Source organism: Diorhabda carinulata, chromosome 2 (genome assembly GCF_026250575.1).
Source record: "Diorhabda carinulata isolate Delta chromosome 2, icDioCari1.1, whole genome shotgun sequence".
Taxonomy (NCBI): domain Eukaryota; kingdom Metazoa; phylum Arthropoda; class Insecta; order Coleoptera; family Chrysomelidae; genus Diorhabda; species Diorhabda carinulata.
The window spans coordinates 139,091-149,237 of NC_079461.1; the positions used below are offsets into that span (position 1 = coordinate 139,091).

Consider the following 10,147-nt stretch of genomic DNA (forward strand, 5'->3'; position numbering starts at 1 on the left):
AAAAACGCAAATACGTATCCCAGTTATAACGATATTCGTGGTGCAAAGGAAAAATGGAAATCTAATTGTTTCCGAAAATATGACAAAAAACCACACAAATTATAATAAATAAGCAATAAAAACTACATATTTCGATGTCTCAGCGTACCCTAACGAATATGGAATTCTGTTTGGAACGCACCTTTAATATGTTATATTTTTTATCTTTCGCTTTGAATTGACTGAGTTGCGATGAAAAACACAAAGGAAAATACCAAACTCGAAGTGTAGCATTATATTTTCGATGCGTATCGCTTAAGACGTTTACTTAAACGTTTATTTAGTCTGAACGCGGGTTGCCGACCCTGATTATATAAACAAGATTCACTGCAAATGCCAAACGCAAACCTTTCGCTAAAGGTCAAAATTATTTGTTGATAATAATTTACGAACAGACACCTTTTTGCTTTGAAATCATAAATTTTTCATTGTCTTTAATTAATTTATCTTTGGTACGGGAAAAAAGTGGGTATATACGCAACCCCTTCAACAATGTCCAAATAAATGATCAAAATCAAAGTTCATCTCGAGAAATTTTCTGAAAAGTGCAAAAAACTATCACAAATAGACCAATCATGAGGAATTATTAATTTTTTTTACCATTTTTACTTTATAACAAAGATATTATATATGATCGAGATCCCCAGTTTCACAAATATGTAGAAAAATTGAAAATCAACATTTGGACTTGTCGAAGTTTGATACTAAGATTGGGATTTGGCGGGATATAAAACAGAAATATGCTTAAGCTGCAAAGGGGTTGAGCTATAAAAGCTAAACTAACATTAATTTTTCATCAAACAGTATCTGTATCAATTTCCTCATCGACAATAATGTTTTCATTGTTGATACCTTCTTGATTTTCCAAATCTCGATAAAATTTTAGTGTCTCGTTATTCCTCCACCCTTGTCTAGAATGTTTTGTTAGTTAAACCCTTCGTTGATACATTTGGACTTTTGTCAAACACTTTAAAATTTTGGTTTTGTGACGGATTTCGCTTGACAAGTTTCACTTCTATAAAAGACTTCATCCTTGACCAGAACGTTATTTTTTTTTCTTGTTCTTTTGTAGCATAATCCTTTTTGATGAACTGAACTTGAAGCACCACAAACAATTTTTAAGATTCAGACTTCCGGTCTTTAACCAGGACGGTGACTCCAACCCGATGAACGGTTCAATGTTTCCGCATATTCTTCTAGTTTAAGAATGAGATTTTTAAAATCTTTCTCCAACAATCCAAAATAAAAGTATGAAGGGTAAACAACTAGCAGCTAAATTGCATAACTGTCTTTGGACTTTGAGAATAATGCAACTAAACCGCAACTCTGATCGCAAAATACAGCAGGATGTGGCGGGTATTTGTTACAAAATAACAGTTGTACTGAAATCTATCAAATTCAGCTTCGAAAAAATATGGACTTGGCCGTTTTTGATTATAAGCACGTCAAATGTTGAATGTTACGTCGAAACAAAAGCTAAAATCATATGATGCGTCATCAATTTTAGATTTATAGATTCCAGAAAAGAATGTAGGTTAAAATTTTGATTTCATCTAGACCTTGATTTTACCGTTATTCTTCAACTGGTTTTACCAATGCGTAAACAACATTCTTGCAACAATGACTTATTTTTCCACGAACTTGATACTATTTAAATTCACGGTACAATATCAATTATTACTATTGTAATACCTCGAATATCCGTTGACCTTTTAAATTACGTCGAGACTTAAATTTCATCTTTATTTTTGTTGCGTCTGAAACGAAACACGTCTTTATATTGTTTCAAAATATTTCTATTTGAGGGGGTATATTTCCTGGTATAGATGGCGAATAATTGGCGAAAACTTTGGGAATTTTTTTCTCAAAAACTATTTAATATTTTTATTTGAAATTTGGACATATGCTCACAAATAATATAAATAATTCAAAAGTTAAAACTACTTTAAGACAATCATTTTTTTTTTCGTATTTGAAACAAAAAAATCAAATTTGTTTTGATATTGTCACATCGAAATCGCGTCCATAAACTAAATTCAACATTATACAAATGTTTTGCAAAAAAACGGCAGACTTTTGAACAAATTTTGAAAAAAAATTTCTACAATTATAGCAAAAAACAATTTTTTTCGCAAAATCTTTTTAGTTCACGGATTAGATAATTAAATTTCCTTCAAAATGCGACCAAAACTCGCTGGATGATTCATGGCGCAAAATGGGAAAATTGAAAAAAAAACTGTTTTCGAGAAAAACGCGTTTAAAGTTTGCTGTACATGGAAATAACTTTTGACTTTATACTTACGTGTAACATATTTTTTTTTCAGTTAGTCGGCTATTCCTGGAGCATAAAGGATCCCTTCTGCTTTCTCAAAAGCTTCATTTTCTTCGGCTAATTTTCTTCTTTTCGCAGTCCGTGTAACTTTCGGTTCGAGCATCCTGCCTCTTTACGCACACTTTGTCTACGATCTTTGAACTTTGAACCCATCCGTCGATAGCCACACTCGAGATGTAAGCGGTAATTTCAACAGTTTTTGGGCCTCTGTGTAGATGCTTCGGAGCCAAACGCCAAAGAACGGAATTGAAACTTAAAACTATCATTGACGTTTTGTGTGTAACACCCAGTAAACAAATCGTCCTTTGACCTTTGACCCTACTCGACGAGGGTCTTTTGTATCGGAGCGCGTACCTGCCTACCTGCTCAGCGCGACTTTTACAAAAATAGCGATAAAATCAATGCCGCTCCGAATTTTACTCTAAAATTTTCACAACATATTTTTGAAACGTTATTCTTTCGATTTATACACAAAACAATCGATTTTTTGAGCCATCTACACCAGGATACCCCCTTAAGTAATTATAAATAATATAAGAAAAATAAAAAAACTATCGTGTGTGTTTTTGTTTGTGGAAAAAGTTTATTATTATAACAAAATTTTCTCATTTCTCCGTATGAATCAGGTTTGATTAGGGTCATCGCATCGAGCCAAACAGGCTAAACCTAATAGCAATAATAATAAAGAATCTTTAAGATAAATTATGCGCAACAAAGTGGAAAACGATTCACGATTTTATTATTGGTTTTTTTTTTTTCATTCTCTAAACGCGAGATGTAAATGGATATACCTATAAGTTTTGTCCGTCGTTCCGTTATTTCTAACAGAACAAAACATTTATATACAGATCCGTAATATCATCATCATCAATCGTCTTACCACATTACAGATTTCTGTATTTTTGTTTTTTAATACTATCAATTTCAAACACATTTCATGAATGAAAAACATCACGAGACAAATACATTTTCAAAGAAGTGCTTCGAGTTGAGTGTTGAAAAGCTTCGTCCGAAATTTTAGGGGTTATTTTCTCGATAAATTTACGTGTTGAAACTTTATATTTATTGTGGGCAGTGTCGAGGTTACTAAGATTTATAAATAGAGCCAATAGGAAGACGACAATTGTACGTTAATGCAAATCGCCGTCACTTGTTACTTTTTCAAAACACTTAACTAGATCGTCTATTTAAGCTTAATGATTTCTATGTACTTATTTTTACTCTTAGTATTCAGTACTATTGTCTAATCATTTAGATGCATTCTTTGTTGTTAAATTATGAAGGAATGATATTTGTTTTGATTAACAATCGTAGGATTGTTGGTCGATACTTAAAAGTTTGCCTGTCAAAATTTTTGTGTCGCTTGAACAAATCTAAGAGCGTTTGTCCCCTGCCAACTTAACTAAATTAAAAAAATTAATATAAACATGGCTACCAACTATATAAAACAAAATAGTGTGAAATTGGGATAGGTCGGATCGGCTGTTAATTTGATCAATTATCAACAAAGAATCTTAATGATTTTTCATTACGAGGTGTGTTTACACATATCAGGTTTGGTATGTAGTATTTCTCTATTGTTTTCAGATAGATTCATATTTTTTATTGCCATTTTATTGTTTTTTCTAAACATACTCAATTAACATCAATGTACTTTTGCATCGTTTGAACCAATTTTCCATTCCGGTTGAGGTACCTCCAAAACATGTGATTTGAACGCTTCAACCGCGTTGTCGGTTTATTTTTGAACTGCGGGAATAAAAAGAAATCATCGGACGATAAACGGAGACTGTGTAGCAGATGACTCATCAATTCGATGTATCGACTGTTCAAAAAGTGTTTCCTTTGAACTGTTATTTGAGAGCTTGCATCTACGTGGTTGAAAATGATTCGTCTTCTACGATTACTTCCCCGATATTTTCGAACACTTCCGACAAACAAATAGTGGTGTACCATTCAGAATTGACCGTTCTACGGTGGTGTCATGTTCAGTTATTCCGAAAAAACTTGTTGGTTGGATTTGGCTCGTTTTGAAAGACCCATACAATCGATGATAGTTTAGTTTAAGGTTCATCTACATAGATCCACGATTCGTCCGTCGCCTGTCACGATATTATAGACGTATTATGAATATTTTCACCTTTTTTTGAGCGATTGTCTCGCGACGGTGCTCCATCACCAAAAGTCGAATCGAATTGATCGGTACATTGCTGTTGACGACACGTTCCGAATACGTTCGCCATTAAAAATGTCATATGTCAATGTCACATTTGCCATATTCACGTCGGTGTTGCCATATCTCAAAACGTGATTAGCATTATTATCCTCTGACTTATTTCGATGTCATTTATTATTTTTTTATTTATGTAAAATAGGTATGGAAGCGTTAGTAACGTGCATAGCTTATTGGGAAGATGCGTTATCGGCTTATAGAAATAACATAGATGATGGCACGACTAATTTGCCCGTCTTAGGGCCAGAAGAAACGGCTTTTTGTAAAGATCTCCAGCAACTCTTGGAGTACGCCATCGAATTGCAGGAGAACTCGGAGATGCTTTTCTTGGACGAAATGTCGATATTGTTCAGATCGGAAAGTGGAAATAAGGATACAGCTCCGGGTAAAGATGTAAATTTATCGGAGGGAGAAAGTTTCGCTTCGGCACAAGATATGGTAAGTAATATTCAATTTTTATTTTACCGGAATAATTATTGTATGTTTGATAAATATGGAGGTTAAACTGAGCCGCATGTTATAGCGTCGTGGAGACGGCGATATCTAACAATTTCGATGTCTTGTAAATATTTAAATGAATTATGTGTACGTAGGTAGCAGATTTGAGGGAATTTGAGGAATTCTCAGAGTATTTTCCCGATTTGGAAAAATATCCGTTGTATCAGAGCGCTTTGCGACAAGTTGAAAATGGCGGAATACCTTATCGAACTCTTCGAACTGAAATCGTCAAGTGCGGTTCGGATGTTGAATATTTGGCGAAGTTGCATTGTCTTAGATTGGCGTTTCAACATTTGCTAAGAGATAGAATGACGTATAATTGGTTCACCGACGCCGGAAGGCAAATTTTAGCCGATCTTTTATTGTACGCCGATAAGGATCCTAAAGATTTTTTAATAGGTAAACTCATTATATCTTGGTCTCGTCGAAACGTTTTTACCGTTTTGTAAATTTCTTAGGTTACGAACAGATGATTAAATATAGTCAAGATCCTCAAAATTGGCGAGATCTCGAGGAAGAGTTGAGCACTAGAGGAATTAAAGCTCTAACTTTTTACGACATAGTTTTAGATTATATTCTAATGGACGCTTTCGAAGATCTAAATAATCCCCCGTCATCCGTCACGGCTGTCATACAAAACCGATGGTTGTCCAAGGTTAGTAAATAACCTTCGCCAATAAGTGACGAAAACAAACACCTTTTACTTACCTTTTCAGGTGTTGGAAGACGATTCCGGATATCCGCTAGTACCCGTACCTTTAACTCATTTCTATTCCTTGCTATTGTATTCGTTTTTTTTATTCGTTCGTTCCCTTCCCTCCTATCCATATTTCTTACTATTTATTACTCCTTTCGATATTTAACAAATGTGAGAAACCGTTGGTGTACTTTTAGGGTTTCAAAGAGACCGCTCTCACTACTGCAGTTTGGTCGGTATTGAAAGCGAAAAGAAGAAGATTACGATTTCCTGACGGTTTTATGTCTCATTTCTATACAATTTCCGAACAATTATCGCCTCTATTGGCTTGGGGTTTCTTAGGTTCCGACGAAATGCTCAGAGAAACTTGCGTTTATTTCAAAGACCAGGTTAGTTGATTATATTACCAAGGACATTCAACAGTTTATTGTCTTTTTCAAAATTATTATATCCTCGGGCGAAATTCTACCTTTTAAAATTCGTTCAAATAGATCCGTCGTCATCGTTGAAACATTATTTCTTTTGAAATTAACACGAAAAATGTGTAGCGACAAGAACTTTTGGATGTCTACCGGTATAAAAAAAATTACCTACTTATCGATGTTTTTATATTTTTAGGTCATAGAATTTCTAATAGATATATTCAATTTTCATAAATCTAAATATACCACCGTGGAAGATTTATCTAAGGACGTTTTCACCCATCTAGGGACTAGAGTAGAAAATATTTGTCAAAGGTTAAGTGTACAATCTTAAAAAAAGACGTTAAAATGACTTGTCTTTGATCTAGAATCATGAAAAAAGTATTCGAAAAACCAATGTGACAAATTCGTACTTTTTCTCAACACCTCGTAGTATTTTCATAATGAGAGAAATTTATTAATCGTAGTTTAAAGTGCATAACTATGTTTAATGATAATACAAAAGTATGAATAATAATCGTTAGTCAAATAGTTGATTAAACTTCATTATATCACGATTTCAAATATTAGTAACAATTTTTAGACAAAATTTTAAAATATTGTTAAAACAAATTTTATCACGCGTCTAATGATTTATTTTAATTATTTATTGAAGATTATTTTAAATAGAACCATCAAAAACTAATTGTTTTAATAACGATTTATTGTACTATGCTAGTCTTTAAGATAAAAGAGCCATTGACATTCCTGTTAATAGTTGTCGTTTGTATATAATTAAATGTACAAGAAGTTTCACTTAAACTATATAATGGGATACTGTTTTGTTATATTTACGAAAATAAAAATCTTGAAGAAATTTTCTTTTATTTATATTGAAAATAATTCGAATGCGGATCTGTTTTTTAAATCCCTTAATACTATGCAACCAACTATACAAAAGATACGTACATCAATACGTTGATGTATTTTGTGTAATCTATGTAGTAGATTATTTTAACCTCTTTTAATAAAAACACAAATTTATTTAACTGGAGGTTATCTCTCGAAAAGTTTTAAAAATATATTTACTTATATTTTCATATCTATGAAAATGAATATTTTGGAGAAATGATAATTTATTCGATATGAAAATAACTCGAATGCGGACCTGTTCTTTAAAAAACTGAATAGTATGCAACCAACCATACAACAGATACGTACAACTATACTTTCATGTATTTTGTGTTATCTACGTAGTAGATTATTATTTCGAACTCTTATAATAGAAACAATGATTTATTTGGAAGCTATGTCTTTAAAACTTTGTGTCGACTACAATATATTCATTTACGTATTTATGAAAATTAAAATCTCGAAGAAATTTTGATTTATTTATTATTCGACGATAAAAATAATTCGAATGCGGATCTGTTCTTTAAACCCCTTAATACTATGCAACCAACTATACAAAAGATACGTACAACAATACGTTGATGTATTTTGTGTAATCTATGTAGTAGATTATTTTAACCTCTTTTAATTGAAACAAAAATTCATTTTTTTTGGAGTTTATATCTCGAAAAGTTTTAAAAATATATTTACTTATATTTTCATATCTATGAAAATGAATATTTTGGAGAAATGATAATTTATTCGATATGAAAATAACTCGAATGCGGACCTGTTCTTTAAAAAACTGAATAATATGCAACCAACCATACAACATATACGTACAACTATACTTTCATGTATTTTGTGTTATCTACGTAGTAAATTATTATTTCGACCTCTTATAATAGAAACAATTATTTATTTGGAAGTTATGTCTTTAAAACTTTGTGTCTACTACAATATATTCATTTACGTATTTATGAAAATTAAAAACTCGAAGAAATTTCGATTTATTTATTATTCGACGATGAAAATAATTCGAATGCGGATCTGTTCTTTAAACCCCTTAATACTATGCAACCAACTATACAAATTATACGTACAACAATACATTGGTGTATTTTGTGTAATTTATGTAATAGATTATTATTTTAACCTCTTAGAAAAATAGATATATTTATTTGGAGGTTATGTCTTAAAAGTTTTGTGTCTACTAAAATTTATTCAAATGCGTATAAATACCGTAAAAAAAGTAAATTTCAAGTTTTTACATTGACAACCGTGATTGCTTGTAATTTAATATCTACAACAGAATGAATTTGTAAATATTTCATTATCTATTTTTTATCAGAGTTTTTATTTGTTTTGATATATAATTTCACATATCCTATATCTGGTTTTGATATCAAAAAGTAAATAGACGGCTGAACTTGAGAAATACAGTATTTCGTAAAATGGCCAAAAGGAATTTGTTACTTCTATCGAGTTCAAAATTACACGGACACAATTTTTTGGAATACGCCGAAAACGAAATTTGCGGATTATTAACAGAGTAAGTGACACATTAGGAGTTTTATTTATCAATTTCAAGTACTTCTCCATGTACATTTTTTTCTAAAAAATCTTCAATTGAAGAATAATTCGAAACTCTTCACAGAGAGACTGACATGTATCGTCGGACCTGCCTCAGTTAAGAAACGTTGCCGTAAATGCATTTATCAAGATGGGCATCAATTGGAAAACTTACAGTAACTCTTTTTCGGACCCCTTTTGTATTTTTTTTTAAATTCATTTTGGAGCTGTATATTTTTCTCTTGACGCAAATCTTTTGCCTGACTAATGCCGACCTTTGTATTTATATGGGATAGGTGGTAACATGAAATTAATTAACATAAACTGTTTAGTACATTTTTCATGAAATGAAGTTCTCAATTAGCTCCTTCAAAAATACCCTTTTTTTGTGTACTATAATAGTAAACTGCCTTGTATAAGTCATAAATAAAATGAATTTCCCTTTTTTAGACTCCGAATAGAAAATATTCTTTTCATTCCTTATGCTTTGAAAAACCATGATGAATATTTTCAAACAGTTGAAGTACCTTTTAAAAAATGGGGTAAATTAACTATTCTTGCAAATGAATTATAACTGTGTGATTATACTGATAAATTTTAGGTTTCCAAATAAGTAGTATTCATACTCAGAATCCTATTGATGCTGTTGATCAAGCGCAAGCCTTTTTCGTTGGGGGAGGAAATACTTTTCGTCTTTTGAAAACTCTTTATGATTTGGATTTAGTTAAACGTATAAAAAAACGGGTATTGGAAAATGCGGTACCTTACATCGGAGCCAGTGCAGGTACTACACTATTGCTATATTTTTTATAATTATAATTGTTGATAAATTGTCTTAATTTTAGTTTTCTTTTATGAAAATTTCGTTTTAAAGCATAAAATCTTGACGTTTCAAACTACTGTGGTCAAATAGATCGAAACGTCAAGATTTCATAAAAAAGAGGTCTAGGAAGTAACAAATTTTTGTTATTATTGTTTATAAGGTTCAAATATTGCAACGGTTAGTATTCATACAACAAACGACATGCCTATAGTATACCCTCCAACATTCGAAGCACTAGGATTAGTTCCTTTCAATATAAATCCCCATTATTTGGACGCCGATCCTAATTCTACTTTCCAAGGAGAAACTAGAGAACAAAGAATCAAACAGTACCACGAAGAGAAACATTCTAAAACTGTTCTCGGTATAAGAGAAGGATGCATCTTATCTATACGAGATACTATACTTGAAGTGAAGGGTTTGGCAGGCGCTACATTATTTCAAAAGTCAGTTTTATATTTGTTGAAATTACTAGAAACCTAATATAATATTGATGTTTGTTTTAGGGAAAAAGATCCCGTACAAATTAAAGTTGGGACCTATTTGAATGATTTATTTCAACAAGATTAATTGGAAGCGATTATATATATTTATATACGAATATTTTATATAGAATTGACGATATTTTTTTAAATAAAATTTCATGGGATAACAAATAAAT

At 31.5% G+C, this 10,147-nt stretch overlaps 2 protein-coding genes across 2 annotated transcripts in view; both read left to right on the forward strand.

The window, feature by feature from the left end:
- The window catches only part of LOC130903438 (mitoguardin), a 33,126-nt gene extending 26,049 nt beyond the window's left edge, over positions 1-7,077 (forward strand). The window contains exons 4-8 of the mRNA XM_057815532.1: positions 4,747-5,042; positions 5,198-5,501; positions 5,561-5,757; positions 5,997-6,188; positions 6,418-7,077. Coding sequence (XP_057671515.1) covers positions 4,747-5,042; positions 5,198-5,501; positions 5,561-5,757; positions 5,997-6,188; positions 6,418-6,555 — 1,127 coding nt within the window. The 3' untranslated portion in view covers positions 6,556-7,077. The remainder of the gene's footprint in view (positions 1-4,746; positions 5,043-5,197; positions 5,502-5,560; positions 5,758-5,996; positions 6,189-6,417) is intronic.
- A 1,123-nt stretch (positions 7,078-8,200) lies between these two features.
- Positions 8,201-10,146, forward strand: LOC130903577 (alpha-aspartyl dipeptidase). The gene is made up of 5 exons (XM_057815763.1): positions 8,201-8,643; positions 9,114-9,205; positions 9,265-9,447; positions 9,647-9,932; positions 9,993-10,146. The coding sequence occupies exons 1-5, from the start codon at positions 8,546-8,548 to the stop codon at positions 10,054-10,056; spliced, it is 723 nt and encodes a 240-aa protein (XP_057671746.1). The 5' UTR covers positions 8,201-8,545; the 3' UTR covers positions 10,057-10,146.
- Position 10,147: the final 1 nt, after the last annotated feature.